The sequence below is a fragment of the Mercenaria mercenaria genome, chromosome 11, assembly GCF_021730395.1.
Source record: "Mercenaria mercenaria strain notata chromosome 11, MADL_Memer_1, whole genome shotgun sequence".
Taxonomy (NCBI): Eukaryota; Metazoa; Mollusca; class Bivalvia; order Venerida; family Veneridae; genus Mercenaria; species Mercenaria mercenaria.
In genome coordinates, this window is record NC_069371.1 from 27,997,456 (window position 1) to 28,017,826 (window position 20,371).

The following is a 20,371-nucleotide window of genomic DNA, read 5'->3' on the forward strand; positions in this document are numbered from 1 at the left end:
TGAAAAATTAAAAAAATATGTACTTGTTAGATTTCTGAATAAACCCGTCTATTATATTTTTCCATTAAAGTTTCTTTTTGTTGTGGGCCTATTTCAAACATACGTGCCTGTTTTGCTTTGTTTGTGGGGTTCTGTGCTTCCGAGAAATATACCCTTACCTTCTACTGATTGAATTTAAAAAATATTATTGCTTATGGATTGACGAATCAATGGTAACACATAATTAGTTTTGTTTATGGACTTGACTGTGAAATGGTTACATTAAAATAACATTGTTTATGGACTTGATGGTGAAATGGTAACACTCAATAAACATTGTTTATTGACTTGTCGGTTGAATAAGAACACTAAAAAAAGCATTATTTTCGGACTTGATGATTGATAGGTAACATCCAAATAGCTTTAGTCATCATTTACTTTATAGTAGGAGATAACGCCTGAGTAGTTTTGTTTATGGACTTGACGGTGAAACGGTTAAACTGTTATGTGCATGTCGTCCCCTTATGTTTTACTTCATTACATTATGTTATTTTGTATTGAGAACTCACTTGTCACTGCTATAGCTTTGAGACATCATGTATGTCAATAACTTGTTTTTAGACTACGGATTTCTAGAAGGTTATATAATAGGGTTTTTTACACTTTTTTAAAGTCTGGGTTATTCTGGACTTTACAGTCATGATGCTTTAAATAAGAAGCTGTATGAGGACATGGCAGAAGCTAAAGTTAGATCATATTGTATTTCTTAACAACAAAATATTACTATTTTTGACATTTAATATTTAATTGATTTTGTATTTAAACTTTTATTTTAAGAGAGAAGATTTATTTTATTAAGGTATCTAAATAGCTATTTTTCGCAATAAACTTTGTTATAGATAATAGCTGTTTTTTCTGTTTCCTTTAGTATCTTAAGTAAGAAACAATTGTCACCCTTAGATGTAACAATACCAACTATTTTTTTTGTCCACGTAAATATATATTACGGTGTTAGAGAAACTAGTTTCATTATGAACTTGACGAGGGAATGTTAATATCAATAAGCAGTGTTTATGGATTTAAAAGTTGGTGTGTAACATCCAGCCTTTTACGTTGCGAGTTTATTGTCTAGATACCTTGTGTGCTGACTTAACGGTCTTCTGGACTTCATGATTGGATGGTAATACTAGATAGGTTTGTTTAACGACTTGTCGTTATGATAGTAACACCTACATAGCTTTGCTGGTTGGAGTTGGGGTTAGGTAACACACCAATAGCTTGTTTACGAACTTTTTGGCTGATGAGTCACACCGATTTAGCTTTTATAAGGGCTTGTATGATATACATAGTATTCTGGTAACGTATTTTCATATCTTCACTGCTTCAAAAACCTTATAATAGAATTTCACCTTAAAATGCGACTTGCCGCAGTTCATTCTCAAGCCACATCATACATAGAGTGTGGAAATAATGTGTTGTTTAGATATAAAATAAGACCAGGTAAATGCAAATAGGACACCTTGTTGCTCACTGAGGATCTTGAATTTTAGTGGCACATAGATAATAAAATAATTATACGGAACGTTAATTTCCTTACCTTTGGGGTTTTATGTATACCGTATGTGCCAGATGACAAATACAATACGTATTTAGTATATTGCGTTTTCAATACATTTGTCCAAATGTGTCTCTTTTTGGGTTGTTTTTGTTTTTACGCTTCTGTGTTTTGATTTAACCTTCACTAAAAACAAACTAACTTCTTTGTGAAATATGGTAGTTGTTAAAACTGAGATTTGGTACCAGTGAATTCGTTTGTGTGTATGTTTGTGTCTGCTTCAGACCTCTCCATATGCTTATGCTAATGTGTACTAATGGCTATTTACCTGTATACATGTACGCATATCCATAATTAAATGTAGGGAACAGTATGAGCAGCTGCTTTCTTTGAATTATTCACTGCTTGTTGATATTTTGATTTATGTGATTTTACTGAAAGCAGTCTGTGCTATGTCACTTCTTAAATTGTTTCAGTTTTTATCTTTATGCTAGTTTTGCGATTTTGTTGGTTGATTCAGTCTGCATAGAAGTTGTAATGACAAACTACCGGATCTTATACTCTTGCGTATCAAAACTGAATCTTAAACCAGTAGAATGCCGTACAAAAATTTCTTTGGAACAGAATTTAGGTAAAACTTAAAGCTTGCTTTGTAACACCCTATTCAATATGGTACAAGCTCAAATCATAAGTATGACAAATGAAAGTGAGTACGTTTTACAAGTCGTTAATCTTTTTATGAAAAGGTGTTGCCTTCAAGTTTCAAACATGGTACTGTATTACTTGTTGCATATGTTACGTGTTGTTTTGAGATTTAGGATTAATTACGTTACTGGTACGTGTATCATCGATTCATCGGGTGGGTTTTACTTTTATTTTCACATTCCACTAATTAGTTACATTTCTTCTTTGCCATTTGCTACCCAAGTGGAATAGTAGATAGGGCATTTATTGTCGTTTGTGCCTACGCTGCTCATAGACACTTGTCCTAATATGCTAATTTTGTATCTGGATATTTCCTCTGAGTGTTAGTTTATATCAAGTAGAAATATTAACTCCTTCCACATCCAACGCATGACAAATTAATATTGTGTTACATATATTTTTTCACAATAACTTCTGATTCACACCTTTACCTTTATGGACTATAAATGTAGTTTTCATGAAGTCTTACATTCTTTGAAGGCAAGAAAAAGACGAGATTGTATGAAATTTTGTTATACAGAGGACAAACAATAATATAAGAAAATCCAAACAGTATGCACAATTTCCTATTGTTGAATATTATGCTATGTAGTCTTGTATTGAACAGTTTTGTCAAGATTTCATTGAATTACATTTGACATGCTATTGTTATTTCCATTGGAACAAACTGTGTAAACAGCGTACACTTATAACCAGTAACCTCTTTCACTCCATTAACTAAGTTTACAGTATGGGGCATTATTTGGAGCAGAATAACAGGATATCTAATCACACATGCTCTCCTTGGCGGACATTTTGTGGAAATCAGCACGCAGGTGAAACTGCTTTATGGTAAGCTTATCATTTTAGTGTTAAAGTGTCTAAAATTATTTTACAAATAGTGATTGTAGGATAGGTAAACAGTAACGATAACTCCTTATCTTGAAAATTTGTGATCACTTGCTGATTATCCTCTCATATAAGTTTATATCATCTACGAAAATAACTAAACACACATGTCAATGCTAGAATACATGTTTATTTATTACTTTGATATTTCCATAAAATATGTCATTATTAAACAGCTTGTTGTCTCACTCGAAGTAGGGAATCATCGTCGCCTTTACTAGCCTGCAATTTAAAAAATTCAATGTTGCTTTTAAACATGAACATGAAAGCATTACGTTGTTTTCAAACAATAGTTCATACTGGTTATTGTTAAACTTACATACTTACGCAGATTTTACTGGTGTTTACTGGACATCGTTTTAGGAAAATATTTCTTAAATTCTATCATTCACAAGTTTGTCGCAGCAATTCGTTTTATGTAGGGATAACGCATATTTGTTTCTTTTTTTTTCGTGTTTTGACAACTGCAGAATCCTACCGGGCTCGGTCACCAAAGATTCCCAAGGGATTCTGAAGATGTATAACACAAAATGCACATGTGCTAACGCTATTCAAGCATTAAACGGATTAAAAATAATAAATGAATACATTGTCCCTCAAAGTAATTAACTTTTCTTGAAATGCGCGGGAATGTCTGCCTTGTTTTTTCTCGTTGATGCCATTTCCAGTTATCCATTTTGGGGCCGTTATCATTCACGCTTTGTCGCAGAACGCGCATATTTAAAAAAGAGATTTAACAACGCGTGAGCGCGAGAATCTCTCGTTAATACATTTTCACATCTGATAAGCACACGCGAAAAGTGACAGGAACCGCATTTTTATGCTATTATGAAACAAAGTACATAAGAAAAGAGTTTGACAGAAATGGATTTTGTGCGAAACGATAGAAAATACAAATGGAATGTATGTATGTTAATTGCAATGCCGGAATTTGAAATTAATTTACATGCTGCTCCCAAAATGTTTTAAAGATAAACCTTAAGTAGCGGGAATAACCAAGGACGTTTGCCCATGTTTCACACTCCAGTGGATTTCCGTTCTTATATGATAAGAGTAAACCCTATGGAGATTTAGAATTGTATCATAGGCCCGATATCTAGATTTTATTCTGTGTTTTATACATGTATAACCCTTGCAAAGCATTTTCTGATAAAGTTTCAATTTCGAATATTTAAACTCAGAAAAAAGTCAAAAAGGAAATTACAACAAATGATTTCTTATATTTCCGATTTGAACGTTTTTCACATTCGTTTAAATTTTGAACTTGCCCTCAGAAAACAACTATGTTCCGACCGTAGCTACTATAGAGGAAATAATCTATTTTAGAAAAATAGTGTCCAAACGCTTGTTTTTGTCCAAAACAAAAACAAAAAACAATGAAGTAACAGCCACTTTTTCAATTATTGAGCTGTGTGTTCCATAAATTTCAAAACTTCAGAAACAACCAACTTAAAGAGCAATTTATTGGCAATACCTAGTCACATTCCAACATAAATGAATGTTTTACCATCTATAAATATTTGTTCTTATCATGTCTGTCAATGTAGAGATTTATACTTTTCAGGTGTCAAAATCGCTAGACAGAATACAAATCTATGAATGGAGAATCCAGAGTGAGAACCCTTTTGGTAAGTAATTTTCTAAAATTTGGTACGAAGACATTCCTGTAATACTCGTCAGTTACTTCCTTTTAACGTACATCCTAGTATTAACCGAAGCCATGCTAAAATAACTTAAGGTAGTTATCTCGTTATATTTGAAAAATATGAAAAACGAACGCCTTTATTATCTTATTTCGCTATAACTATAAAAGTATAATTTACCACAGGTTTGGATTTGGCAGTCTCTAGATTTTATGTGAGGGTATCGACATCCTCCCCCACCTCCTTCCGGCATTGGGTTACTGCATTCGCGAGTCTTATACTGGACACCACCTGTTAATGCAAAACTCTTATTGCTTTATATTGAATTATACTGGCGTTGTGTTCAGTATCAAAGGAAATAAATAAAATAACTTGCTTGTTTGCACTGAGGATTTTTTATGCAGGCCTTCATTTTAATTGTAATTTGGATATTTAACATTTAGAAAAAAATATTAATTACAAATTACAATAAAACAAGTTTAAAGTGATACATATGTTTCAGAAAGTTTTATCTATGAAATCACTTTCTAAGTCAATATCATAAGTAAAAAAAAAACAACAATTATTTACGCTATTGAAAATTGATAAAAATACTAGTATTGAAGAAATTGAGTTATAATTTCATTCATCATTCGCATACAAAATCAGACTAAACGGAAATGGTTAATCAGATGCGATATCCTTTATTAATGATATTAATTGCTATCGGTGCACTGACGTTTTGCAGTTTATCTGCATGACTGTTCCTTTAAATCTCCAAGTCGTTTTATGGCTCGAACAGTGTAATATCTACATTGTATGTTTATTGCATGTGATACGTAAATTACATCACTTAATTGCATGCAATACGTATATTATATCACTTTAATCGCTTACTGCTACCTGTTTACATGCAAGGTGTAGTATCGTATCTATATTGTGCGTATTTAAGGCATACCATACTGAAATAACATCACTTATATAAAAGTGTAATGTGAAACGATAACTTACCGCCACACGTTTTCGTGCATACCGACCATTCCGACCAAGCAGTATATCTTCCGTTCACACGTTTGCGGCTAGTAAATGGTCTTTGAACGCCTGCCCCATATCCCTATATTGCATACAAAAGTGATATTTCACCTATCGATTTATATTCCATTACCGTATATTGTAGAGAGGGTACCTAAAAAATTCAAATTCATCTTTATAGGTTTTTTTCAGAATGAAATGATAGCTAAGTGCACCAATTTTCTAAATATATTTATGGTTTTCCTCTTCTCCGTGTCAAAAATAAAAATATTTGATATCTAAAAAATGACTTTCTCAAAATATCTGAAGCAAAATGGACAACTCTTGTATTGACTGTTTTTCAAAGATTTTAGGACTTCCCCAGTTATAGTCTATATCAAAAGCTCCCACAGCTAAATAAATTCAATAGAGTATAATGTAAGTTTACTCTACTTTCAACATTTTGAAAGAGCCTATACTGAACTTCCTTTTGTCTTTTAATAAAGTCAAATTCCAAGACTAGCCAAGAGTCTAAAACCCTTGAAAAAATTCTGAGTGAAAGAGAATAACATGTTCTTTATTATAAGCTTACCAAAACCACATCAAAAATGTACCTTAAAGAAGTTATTAAAGATTTTATATTGTAAACAAACCCCTACACCATTTTACCATCAATATTTTCCACTCATGAATGCACTCAATTCAGGTGATAATTGTTGATATATTTGTAAATGAGAGGCCCCAACAAAAACCTTTTTTTTCAAGTTGTGTAAACAGTATAAGTTTTAAATTCATGTTGATATCTGAAATTATCTGATTACTTTGTTTTCAACAATAAATAAAACCCCTTTTAGTTTGTTTAGGGTAGTTGACCTGTAACGAAAATCATCAAATAGAGTAATCTCCATATGCTTTTTCAGCATTTATTCGTTTTTCAAGGAAAGCAAATGATCGTGCTAGTTCCCTCCAGAGAATGTTTAAATTGAGAGTTGCTTAAAGTACATTACATAGAGTCATTACCTGTCAGCTACCTTAACATGTAGTTATTACAACCACTACCTTAAAACATTGTAATTATATTTGACGACAATGAATTTTTGTGTTACCAATTTAACTTGTTTTGTTATTTCTCTTTGTTGGATATATACATTTTACATTTTGATATATAAATGTTGTGTAAACCAATGTATCACCAATGAGAACAATAAATAAACAACTTTGGCTAAAAGATCAAAACTTAATAACGTTTCTTAATGTCGTTAATTTTCTTCAAAGGAATGTATGCATTCTTCTATATAATCTTCATGCATTACTAAACTTTCTGTCAGGGCCTCACTACAACTTACAAAATAACTGTCAGTGTAAGTCATGAGAAAAGCGTGCGTATTGTATATTGAATACAAAGGGAGTTAAACAAATGTAGGTCATATTTTGTCTGCCCGATAAATTGTTTGAAAAAGGACCTATCTGATTTTTCTTTCACTTTTGATCAATGTTTAATGTTGGCTTCAGTTTATTGATCAATTCAGAGTTGTCCCCCTTTGATTTATTTGGGCAGGTACCTTCTCTATATATTGAACACAAAATGATATGTGTCTAGTGTGTAAATTCACCAATTAGTATTTGTTTACCTCATAACCCTACTGATACGGCACTTACGGCACTTATGTGAAAATTTCCCCTTCTATTTCATTCTAAGCTCTGATAATATTTTAGTTGTCATTTCCTTTTAAATTATCTGTACTGGGGTCGTAATGCGTTCTCTGTTAACGCGCGTTATAATTCCTGTTAAACACCCAAGGAAATGGATAAGAACAGCATTTTCATATAAGAATAAACAACGTCAACGAACACAGCGAGAACCGCCTTAGAACGGTCTGTCGCCAAACACCAATAGGGAGTTTAGACCGGTTACTTCCATGTAAGTCCTCACTCATAATTCGGGCCATGATCTAATATTACAAAATAGCGCTGATAAAAGGTCAATTCCGTAAAACTGACAAACCACAGACAAGTGTAGAGTACCTACTTCAGGCGGAGATGCGCCACCGCTTGCCTTGAAGGTTTCCGTGATCTTGGGTAGTACAGGCTGTAAATGAAAACGATACTTGAAACATAGTTCCTCTTCAGAGGCAGGAAATCGCACCCTCACAAACGCAATATAACACTTTTATGGCATTTCAAATCATACCATAAACTGACAAAAGCAACAGTCTACCCATAGTGCAGGTAAGGATGATAAATTACAAAGCTGCAAATAAACGAAAAGTTAAAAGAATATCTTTTTATTACCAACTCAGTAAGACGCTTCAGGTTAGATATTTTACTGACATTGGCGATATCAGTGACAACCAGCGAAAACCTTTTTTAAGTATATAAAAACTAGATTTTACGTGTATATTTTTTTCTGCACAACTGCATTGAGTTGACGACAGTCGTAATTCTTATTTGAAATTCGCCTGCATGTTTCAATTTTGTTAACATTTAACCATAAGGAAACAAAAATGTTTACATGAAAGTATATGACAAAAATATGTGTTAACGGTGATTTTATAACTCTACCGGATGGTCGTTCAGCCTTGAGCCATATACTTTTTCCCTACAGTCAGCATTTCCGGTACGGTTTCCAGAGAAATCCACTTGGATTACAGGACAGCTGTCATCTGCACATTCGTATCTTTCGTCTGGTTTTCGATCTTTAACACCAAGGTACTTGTAGTACAACATTCTGGCAAGTGGTATACAATAAACAGACATACACGAGAAGATCAATAAAATACATGATAATTACAATCATAATATAAAACTATCTAAACATTGATAAACCTACTCTCTTATTATGATAAAACAAAATCAAACTGAGGTGACAAAAATAGAAAATTTGAATACAATGTAGACATAATTATAGTGACACAAATAAGAGTTATATTACCCAGTAGTTGTGTTATAGTAAAACTTCTTTCCGTCCAAGTTTGAGTCCCTCTTATCAAGTTCAGCTAGTGAGTCTACTTCGGTGAATTGACTTTTATTCAGTGCGAATGGAAAATTGCTTTTAATATCCCATGTCACACCAGGTGGTATGCAGACGCCGATACGTAGTGTTTCACCCCTTGAGTAGAATTAAACCAGCATAATGATTATTATTGTCATAAAAATAACCTGCCAGTGAATGAAATATTGTACTACTAACATCCTGTCCGTTACCAATGTTACCATTTTCAATGATAATCTTTCTTGATATATCTATTCATATTATAAACGTATACGGTTATTCACTATGAATACTTGGTAAAGAATTAGCTCTATAAGATACATAATGTATACCGTCAGTAGATATAATAAAACAATGTGTTTATTGCTAATGCAAAACTCTAATAAAATAAATGATAGATACTGTATTCTTATTATTATAGTAAAACTGAGAACGGGTATGTAGCACAAAGCTACTTTTAAACACAAATTTAGCAAGTTTTACTTATATTCATCATGTGTTAGCGTATGTAACATAAAAGCTACTCATATCGAGATATTAGCAATTAGAAAGTGTTACGAGTCTCAATAATAATATAAATGCAAAAAGAAAGTAGAAAGAAATTTACACGAAACATTAAAATAAACCTTTAATTGTTCTGAGTAATCGGGAACATTCGGAGAAATATTTTCGACCCTTGTTCCGACTTTTTTTAACATGTAACAATACAATATTACTTTTCGGAGCTTGAACATATAAATATGGTAATAATAGACACTCAACTATAAGCTCATATATGGAGACAAACTTTGTCATTCTACTAGTATTTTCAGAAATTTCTAATCCTATGATTTTTTAGTTCTGTCTCCGTCATTAGATTTATAACCATGGAAAAAAACTTACTTTTCTATTCCCTCAGCTGAAAATTTTATAAACTCCGGAACCTTGCCAGTTACATGAAACGTGTACGTTTCTGTCCCATTTAGTACAACTGGTGGTCCTGCACTTTTCTCCAGATCAAGTGTAAGCTGGGCGCCAGGGTATTTATCACGAACAAAAATACCAAATGATTTCTGCAGGAAGAACGCTCCAGGGCCTGGGTGGCTTATTCTCCACTAAGAAAACAAAAGAAAAATTTATTAGTTTATACGTATTTAAATCAAAAGACAGAGCATTGATTTCTCTCTTTCGTTGGTCTTCGGAAGCCAAGAACGCAACAAAGCAACACAATATTGACCCGTCTTGACTGAATCTGTTCGTGAGAGATAATGGAATATGCAATATCCCTCTCGTACCCTTCCATCAGCTCAGTAGAACTTAGTATAGTAAAATAGAATATTCTTCATAATCCAAAAGGACCAGAAAATATAGCCACATTGAATCCAAAGCGGTATATGTTAAGAATCCGCCTATTTCACAAGTAAGTCTATCTTATATGTATCTTATAATTTAGCTTACCTTATAAGTCAGTCTGTCTTAAACTGCAAATCGAGGGCTCAACGCGAAACTAGTCTAAGTTTATATAGAAATAGACAGACGAGATTCGCATTAAGCCCTCGAAATTATTTTACAAAAAAATGCTCCCAAAACGCTGGACCATAAGCAAGGGGCTTTGAAGTTGTAATTATTAATGTCATGTACATAAATACGGGTTCCACAAGTGTACTTTTAACTACACTTATATTCTACATTACATAATTGCATAAATTATTCGTATATCTAAGTCGTTCTTATTAAGGTTAACAAAACATTTGTTCTTTATGATTTGCTCCTTCTCCTTTTAAATCATGCCATCAAATATTTTGTTTTATAATAAAAAAAAAACAACTCTCCGTTTTTTTGACAAAGTGTTAACATATTATCTTGACATTTGGGATTGAATGTATGACGTCAAATAGACTAAGTTAAGAAGATGCTATGGGAAGAGATTCCATTACCTCTCAGAAGCAGACCCAGTCAAGCTACATCTGCTATTGTTTCGCTTGGTTGCATGCTACTTTTCCATTAAGTATAAAAGGCGGATAACTTTATTTTTTAGGAAAAACTACTGATTACATGAGCCGTGCCATGAGAAAACCAACATAGTGGCTTTGCGACCAGCATGGATCCAGACTAGCCTGCGCATCCGCGCAGTCTGGTCAGGATCCATGCTGTTCGCTAACAGTTTCTCCAATTCCAATAGGCTTTAAAAGCGAACAGCATGGAGCCTGACCAGACTGCGCGGATGCGCAGGCTGGTCTGGATCCATGCTGGTCGCAAACCCACTATGTTGATTTTCTCATGGCACGGCTCACATGTATTTTGCATTTCAGTTAATCTATGACACATTCTATGATACCAGGTTAATTTAAAGTCCCTGTTATTGATTGAATGTAATTGTGGTAAACATTATAAATGGGAAGAATAAGTAGGAATCTACATGATAAACATGGAGACATTTAAAGAAAAGAGTGTCGGGTCATTCTAAGTCGACTTTTTATATGAACCCAAAGGTATATATAACCCAAAGGTATATATAACGTTTACATAATGTTAAGCTGAATCTGAGTTTAAAGCAAACCGACACAGTATAGGTTACATGGTGCCAAGCAGGACTTAAAGTGTTTCTAAATATCCAATTTAAACGTAACCGAAATAAAAGTTATTGAATATATTCATAACTTTCAGCGCGACCTTAACGTTGTATGATAGGTACCGTTTTCAATATTTCAGTGTAAATGTTTCGGACTGGGTGGTTCAAATACTCCAGCTGTCATATTTGGGCAATTTAATCCTCCTATGGACATAATATCTGATTTTTCATTTTGTCTTTTGACAGGTTTTGTGATGCGCACGCTCAATAGCCTCAAATCTCGTTCTACAATCTAGTTTACCTATCTCTCATTGTTGTTTTCTTGCTTAGTGCTAGAAAATTACCACAACTTGGAACCGTACGCCTTTTTCATGACTGATGGTTCAGTGAACCCTTCCACATGAACATATCTCCAGATCTCCACATTTACCATTTTTACTTACCCTCCGCATTTTTCTCCATCCCTACTATAATACCTTTAATAGTATAAAATGTTCTTGATAAAGGGAATCTACTTTTACCATTTAGTTTTTATATATACATTAACATTTATTTAATTTATTATCTTAAAGGTTTGTTCGAAGTTAAAGTCACACGTATCAACACATTTCATAACTATAAAAGGTACATAGCCATTTTTGACACAATGTTGTCAGTACAGATGTCTTAGATATAGAACCTGGTAATGAACTTGACCTATGAGTCTGAAACCTATTGTATGTTTCAAAATGATATCTGTAGATAGGACGGGACAAGAAAAGACAGGGGCGGAACGAACGGCCAAAGTAAATCTTAACGTAGCTGTCCAAAGTTTTACGTACCTATTACAAGTAATATGATAGATTTGTTTTAAATACTATAAGGTATAGGTGAAATACAAGTTTCGTTTCACACGCACAGTTTACATGGATTTTCACCTAAAGTATCTGTTAAACTGTAACGTTTTTTATTCTTCGTTTATAATCCAAAACGTGGCTTACTGTATGGATAAATTTTCTATGTATGAATACAGTTTTACGAGTGAACATTCAAATATATATAGCACCACGAAGTCATTCGAATGTTATTCCAGAATTATAGTTTCATATCAGGTTTTTGCACATCAATGTTCTACATATTTTCCTGATAAATCTGTATGAATGCTTTACGCAAATTGTTAGTATTTATCAAGACACATTGACAAGTACAAAGTATATCGAAAAAAATATAAATAGAAATCAACTTAAACCTTGAAGTTTAATACAGTTCTCTCTCATTTTGCTAAACTGAAAATTATAGTCATTTTTAACTCACATTTCCATATTTGGTTTTGCACATCGCCATTCTCCAGTTTTGTCTTAGGCGACAATCTGCACCTGCCGCTGAGAAACCGTCGGGTTTTACCACGTACCATCTCTCTACTCCATTCGTTGTATTCTGGTACCAGGTGAAACCCGCACCTATCTCACCATCTCTCTGTTTCTCCCAACCAGGATCGGTCTTGATGCCTGACATGGCGTAGTTTCCACCTTCCTATGGGGATATAGATATTCATTAAGAACATTGAAAGTTTAGGGTTAATGATCCTGACTCAAGGGTCATGCTTCCCTTTGATAATTTCAGACACAATGTCTTTTATCAAATCGTTACGGAGAACATACGCCCCGTCCGGAGATCGAACTCGCGACCTCGCGATCTGTAGATTGGCTCTCTCCCTACTGAGCTAAACGGGCGGGTAAACTATTATTCAATGAACTGCTATTTTAGGTATAATTGCAACATTTTTAGAGATCCATGATATATATGCGCTCTCACATAGATGTATGAGATGAACGAGAAAATATATGTTCAAACATATGTTTATGAGAAAATACAACTTCAAACATATATGTATGAGAAAAATATGTTCAAACTAAAAGTTAAATTATAACCACGTGCGCTAGCCTTTCGCGGGGGTATCGCAACATAATGATAAAATGTTCTTATACACCTGTGCGCGTACGTGAGAAGTTCTTGAAAAAAAATACATCCCAGAAGTATATATATCAATTCGTTTCAGTACATCCTTGATATAGACGAATCTAATAATATTCATAGAGACTAGAATTTTTTTCCTGGTGTATAAAGGTTTGCTGTCTGTACCTCTTAAGTACACCAACCAACAGCATGAAAAATGTAAAAAAAAAACACAATAAACGTTAAAATAATTCAACTTTGTGTATAACATATATATGAATGTACCATTGCCAAAGTATTTTACATTTTCACGATAGCATTATATTTGATAAAGTCGTCTGGAATAGTAAACTCTTCAAAAATTGAAAGGCGATAGCAAAAGACGCCGCCAATTATTTTTCACGTGCTCTTAATCTTCCCCCGCTCCTTCTCTCCCCTCGATTTGTAACTGTAATCATTGAATTGCCTTACCGCGTCATCATATGCGAATAATATGTTTTTGAACGAGTTCGTGACTGAGAAGAAGTAGCGATCCCCTCTCTTCTTCATAATAGCAGCATTGTCAAAATTGTTGTCTGTCCTGAATCCGTCAAACCAAATATTATAGTACCGATTTGGTCCTCTCCAAATTGATACTCCACTGTGGGGCAGGTCCCTGGATTAAAATAATGATAAATTTATATTATAAGGTAAAACAACGTACATTCTGTTTATTATCAAAGGCAGAGATTTCCCCGGTACTGCTATTAAAGATAGATATCGAACTTCTACGAGCCAGTTACATGGGGCAGTGTCAAGTTTGCTTATTAATTATATTGACAATATAATTTCGTGTGCTTCCCTGCCTGAATTCGTGTTTCAATGTGGAGTATTGTGTAGGTGGCAGCGCTCTAAACATAGCTTTTCCTGATGAACATAGGCTTTCTTTTTTCAAAAATGTATAAGGAAAAATCTAAATGTTTTATCTTTGTGCATTGAAATGAAATTTATAAAATTAATACTTTTTTGCTTTCTTTGAGACACATTTGAAATGTTTAATATACAAAGTAAATGTCATTATTCTGTTTCGGTACATTTCAAGTGTTTTCTTAAAATGGTCACCAGAAGCATTCGGTATGTCAATAAAATGCATAGTAAATGAATAACATCATCTGTGACTAGTATCGGGTAATACTAAATCAGAAAAACAATGAAAAAGATAGCCTTTCCAATGTTGTTATCCTACTGGCTTATTAACCTGATACAACTAGCATCTTATGTAGGTGAACAGGAGGTAGGTAAGTTATAGAATTACGTGTAGTATCCAGGTATACAGACAAATCATACATTTCTAGAAAAGAAAAGAAGATCCAAGCTTTGTGCAAATGATTTTAGACAAATCAAGTTTTACATCAATGTTAAAACGGTCTTATCCACTAAATGTCAAATATGGCCGTCCAATCATTTTAAAGGATAGAATCATTTGAACGTGTAATTAGTTCAATATTTTCTTTCATATACTTCATACAAAGTAAGAACTTACGGATTAACTACGCTTCTATTATACCCTGGAGTCGGTTCTCCTATATTTTCGCTATCACCAATGATAACTGACTCGCTCAGTGTCCCTGCATGGTCTAGTAGCTTTTCGCTGAAAACATTGATAATTTTTTTAAAGGCCAAAATCTGTAATTTGACAAAAGGGGTTATCCCCGAGAAGATTAAGCGAGAGGTGAATAAATGGCACATATTTCAACTGTAAAAAATCATACTGGATACATTTTATTCTCCGACAAGAATAATTCTACAGCGAATTTTAAAGATGCAAAGTGAAGTACAAACATATGAACTTAGTTGCTTCTGTAGGGCGAGATGATACGGCTCTGTAATTAAACATTATCACTAGGGTGTTGTTTTATATTAGAACTACTCTGGGTGTGTGTACACGCACTTTAGAAATTTAAGGGGTGCATAAACACACGACAGTACTTGTAACAGGTTTGCAATTAAAATAACGCTTTAGGCGACGGGTATCCCAAAGCTTCACACACATCAGCTGGCATATCTTAAAAAGTGATATTTTTAGTATTGTATATAACATCTACATATAAAATATGCGTCCGCCGATTCAGAGTTTTTCAACCTTGATTACAAAGTTGTCCTGTAATGGGAGAAAATCTACTCGTTTTATTTTTAGGACTTAATACACAGAAATCAGCATTTATCAACCAAGAGTTCTGTTGTTTTTTTTTTGTATTTCTAGTGTCACTCCAAAAAAACTTGAGATCATAAAGCAAATTTTCCAAGTTTTGATAGTGGATGAAGTCTCCAACTATTTCTGAAGACATTATATCAGGCAAATCATTGACCTTTAGAAAGCTAGTTCGGTAACTTCCTCACATAAATAATTTGTATCGCAAGCGATCTTTTGAACCAATATCGTTGAAGGACAAATGATTCAAAGCCAACGAATTTATTCACCCGTTTATAGAGGCTAAGGGTTCTGAGCACGAAAGTTATTCTAAAATGAAGGGTATACAAATGAAGGAAAAATCTTACTTTGACACCATTATTCCATTTGTACTATCTGCCACGCTGAAGAAAGTAAGAAAACAAATGAATGCCTTTGTAGCGTTCAGGTAAATACTTTATTATAAGTATTGAAACCTAAATAAACTGAAAAGTAAAATGAATTGTAAAGAGCTTGGATTAACTGCTGGTATTTTGGGGCGGTCTTTAGTCTTTTCGTAAAAACTACTTTTAACATTGAAACTATACTTACTTATATATCATTTGATAACATATTTTTCGGAACTTGTATGGCAGTTTGATTTGTGTTCAACATTGGTTTCTGGTTTCTGTTATAACAGAAACCACGAGTCACTATGGATTCGTGAAATTCAGGTTTCGTGAATTATGTTTATCAAATACTCACAAATGTTTCCTCGGACTTTCTGTACAGTATATTTCACTTATTTCATATATTTTTTTTTTGTTATGTTTCAGAAGTTTATAAAGATATGTCCAATACAGAAATCTTATAATTAGATTGCGATGTACTAATATACATTAAGTAATGAATGCCTAATCAAGTTTCGAAACATATTTTTCTTCTATCAAATGACCACGGTGGATATGCGCATTACCCGGGAATCTAACTGGCAATCTTACCATTTTTAGTTTTGAGGTCTACTAAAGGAATTAAATGGGTGGTCGGTTTGGGATTACCTACTGTAATCATTTCCAGACATGATATGTAAGCTTAATATGTGTCCCAATCTTTTCTCTCATTTATAGGTCAGATTGTGCTCTAAAGGCAGACCTTTTACGGGGAAGGGCAACGTACCACCAATTAAGAACTTATAGCCTTACACTTACGATATTTTGGAAATTTGTAGTAAACTGCCTTCAATCCAAATGTTGAATTTCCCGTTCTTGTAACCTGAAACATAATCACACAATAACAGTTAGCCATTTTATAATCATAATTCCATCAATTTTACAGATTTGTTTAGTCGCAGGGAATGGTGAGATAGTCCTATCTCAGTAACAAAACTGGCACTTGTATCATCATTTATCGAATTTATAACATCTTGTTAATTTTGATAACATTCATAACGATATAAAAGTTACCCTCTTTATTTGCCTCAGACAATTAGGCCAATACCTGTTAAGTATTTGAAATAGACATTGATAGGAACCGAAGTGTTAACTTTCGGATCAAGAAGGGGTTGCCATATATTGCAACAATGGGTTTCTCGTGATTCTTCAATTCTGCCACCGATATGAATACCATTCTGAAATATAAAAGAAGTTTATTGAATAAAGTATATTATCTGAATGAAATATGCAACGTTTTTGTGTATCTTAAGGATTCAAAGTCAATGAAAACATAAGGTTATCAAACAAAACATACGCCTTTTATATGCATGTGTATAAGTGTTACAGATCTTAGAATTTATAAAAATAAAAAGAAATATTAGTTATCAAACTCAGTAACTTACAGTTTCAAAATGGACAAAGGCATAATTAAGACTGTGCTATGCTCTAGAGATTATGTTTATTTACCTACGTTTATCTTAGTATACTTACAAACTTGTTTGAATGTGCAACATTATTAGTAAATTGTAGGAGATTTGTTTTCCTCGCTTCGTACGGTTTCATGATATTGAGTTCTCGTGATGGGGGCAAAGGTTCTAGTGGACATATAACCCAAATTCCAGTTCCTTCACCACCGGCGGCATTATTGTTTATTACATAAGTTAGTGGATTGGTGATCCAAAATGCGGCTGGACGGCTGTAAAAATGTTTACGAGTTCTACGAAATGGCATTGATAAAGGGAGAAAAGTCTAGATTTCTGTCCCATTTTCATAACCATGTTAAAACAATGTTTGCAGTGAAACAAATAAACACAAAACAAAGTACTTCGATGTTCTTTTTTCCGAAGGATAGATTGCATTACCTCAAACGAAGTCGTGCTAATATGTTATGAAACATGTAGATAAATAAAAATGTTACTGAGAAATAAGCGTAAGCAGCTATATTGGCTACATTCGTCAATGTTAGAATAACCTCTTCACGATATGAGTAAGTGTCTGGCGACACTGACCTGTAATAGCATATAGGCTAAACAGTTCTTAAGGAACTGGCACAGTAGCCAACTAGTCTAATTGCGTAATGGCAGACGGACTATTGAACCTATTTTTTTTACCTAGAATCGCTGCATCATTCCAAATTAAATATAGTTCTGTATAAATCGTATTAAAGATGTTTTTTCGACACTTTGGTGAAACAAAATTGACAGAAGGTTATTCTGTGAAGAAAAAAAGTAAATTCTAGTAGGGGAAGAAATACAGCAGTGTGATTTTGGTATGATTACAGTAAGTATATACGACAGGAAATTTTCTCTTAGAAGATACACGATTTCTATTTTATGTCAGCATTACGATAATTCCTTAAAGTAGGGTTAGGATTTAATCTCTGAAATATGTGGCATGTCTGTGCGATCGTCCATTTTATATAGAATATATAGGAAATAATAGGTGCGAGCGTGCGTGTGTGCGCACGTCCATGCGCTCACTGATTTGTGTTGCGACACTGGGGAGACTGTGCTGTTTGATTACTTACTGACGGATCTCACAGATTCAAGAAAAATGAAAATATATAACAAACACACAAGAGCTAACTTCGAGCTGTAAAAATGAAAAAAAAACAACATATTTCCTACCAAATTTAGAAAGAAAAGCTAAGGGGTCACCTGCATGTATCAAATCTTAGATTTTTACATAAATAAATGGAAAAGAATTAATCAAAGAAAGGTACATACGTATCACTAGGCTCAAGTTGGCCGGTCCCCTTCAAGGTACTTATTGCTAGGTTGCCGTCAAAAGTGTTGTTTATTTCGCCACCATCCTCCAAGAAGTAACCATGGCCCATATGGTAATAACATGTGTTGTCCATAACCTGTAATGACGTAATAATTGACTATAGTGTAATTCCCTTCATTAAACCTAATAAGCGTTTTAGCAATCAAAGAGCATGTGTTGACCACCAAATTTATGACACACGTGTTCCATTCTGCTCAAAGGCGCGATGAGACCAGGGTTCATTTATTCACGGCTTCGACCTGTGAGAACTGGTTTTAATTTCGGAAGCTTTCATTTGCTGCCTAAATACACTCGGTAGTACTTCATTATATCAACTGCATGGACTGTAGCACTGGCAGAACAGCCGAAGTTTACATAGATGTATGTTGACGTTCTACAAATTAAAGGTTGTGTTTGTGTTTATGTTTTATCATACACATCGCTTTCCCAGTTTGCTGTGGAAAATGTATTTTATAAACACGTGTACACGCGGCATAAAATGTAACTCCTTTTGGAAACATTCTATACCAGTCCTATCTAAAAATAGAAAAAGAGGAAACTCCACATGTCGCTCAACACAACAAAAACGAAGATGTTGCAGGCTCGGTTTGATTGAGCCTGTTCATGGACGGTGGTCCATGTCGTGTTCATAGTCTTTGTCGTGTTATTCAAGATGAACGTGCTACATTTTGTATTTAAGTCTTGACTTTACTGTTTGACAGAATGCTTGATTGGGAACATTGTAACTTAAATACAGTGATCTCTTGGGAAGTTTGGCAGTATGCAAGGCTGAAAAAAGATTGGGTTTCATAATATAATATGTAAGTACTCGAATACTTACTAAATATGTATTTTAGTTATGCCTATTAGTAACAGTGTGTATAATGAGCTAATTACTTGAAACACTTATCAACTTTATCAATATAAAATACAAGAAGAGTTCCAACAGAAAAAGCTTTGAAGTTAGTTATTCCAATGTAAAACGTCAAATATTACCATAACACCATGTGAACCGTGAATAGTCACACATCTGGCATATGCATCGTGTATACTGCAACCTCGGATGTATGGCACGGATTCCCCTGGTTTTCTACCTAAACACAAGTGAAAGTGAAACGGATATCGTCCTAGATCCGTGTGTTGTCCCGCATTGTAAATTTCTATGTTTTCGATATGAACATTTTGATAACCCTTAAGGACCTGAAAAAGATAAGAACGTTTATTTCTTAACAAGTCATGCGTTAAATCTCTAAACTAGTCATATGTCAGATTATGTAGAAAGGATATTTCCGTAACTGATTTTCAGGAAATTTGTTCATTGCAATACAGCAAAGGTATTTACTTATACATGTGTTACCTTTGTATGAGCTCCAAATGTATCTTTGCCTCGAACTTCTTCATAGTTGCAGTTGTTGTTGAAATTAGGACATTCTGGTTCCATTTCTCCACGTATCACTACTTTTCGCGACAATAAGGCAACTTCAGCTCGCATATCTACGGCATTGTGCAATATCTTGCCAAAATGCATGAAGTTCACGGGTGCTGTTAGGAAAAAATACATTGAATAATCGGCTTCTTATTCATATTTTGTTTTGTTTGAAGATTTTAGTGATATTCGTAGGTTTTGATAATTTAAACAAGTCAAGCGAAACAACCGTGATATACGGGCTGCTTACACTTTCAGGTATATGGGGTATATTCAATATGTGAAAAGCGTCGATGTGTTCCTGCCTTGGACGTTAGTTTGAATTATAAAACTGAGAATGAAAAAGTAAAGAAAACTGTTC

At 33.8% G+C, this 20,371-nt stretch overlaps 1 protein-coding gene across 1 annotated transcript in view; it reads right to left on the reverse strand.

Annotated features, from left to right (window-relative positions):
• Positions 1-3,237: 3,237 nt before the first annotated feature.
• The window catches only part of LOC128547074 (cell migration-inducing and hyaluronan-binding protein-like), a 50,558-nt gene continuing 33,424 nt past the window's right edge, over positions 3,238-20,371 (reverse strand). Inside the window, exons 9-25 of the mRNA XM_053518797.1 lie at positions 19,942-20,126; positions 19,581-19,784; positions 18,545-18,681; positions 17,310-17,514; positions 16,885-17,014; positions 16,596-16,659; positions 15,777-15,812; positions 14,761-14,868; positions 13,710-13,893; positions 12,597-12,815; positions 9,635-9,846; positions 8,693-8,869; positions 8,323-8,488; positions 7,790-7,849; positions 5,761-5,863; positions 4,951-5,061; positions 3,238-3,349 (exon numbers count right to left, since the gene is read on the reverse strand). Of these exons, the coding sequence (XP_053374772.1) occupies positions 3,345-3,349; positions 4,951-5,061; positions 5,761-5,863; positions 7,790-7,849; positions 8,323-8,488; positions 8,693-8,869; positions 9,635-9,846; positions 12,597-12,815; positions 13,710-13,893; positions 14,761-14,868; positions 15,777-15,812; positions 16,596-16,659; positions 16,885-17,014; positions 17,310-17,514; positions 18,545-18,681; positions 19,581-19,784; positions 19,942-20,126 (2,306 nt within the window). The 3' untranslated portion in view covers positions 3,238-3,344. The remainder of the gene's footprint in view (positions 3,350-4,950; positions 5,062-5,760; positions 5,864-7,789; positions 7,850-8,322; positions 8,489-8,692; positions 8,870-9,634; positions 9,847-12,596; positions 12,816-13,709; positions 13,894-14,760; positions 14,869-15,776; positions 15,813-16,595; positions 16,660-16,884; positions 17,015-17,309; positions 17,515-18,544; positions 18,682-19,580; positions 19,785-19,941; positions 20,127-20,371) is intronic.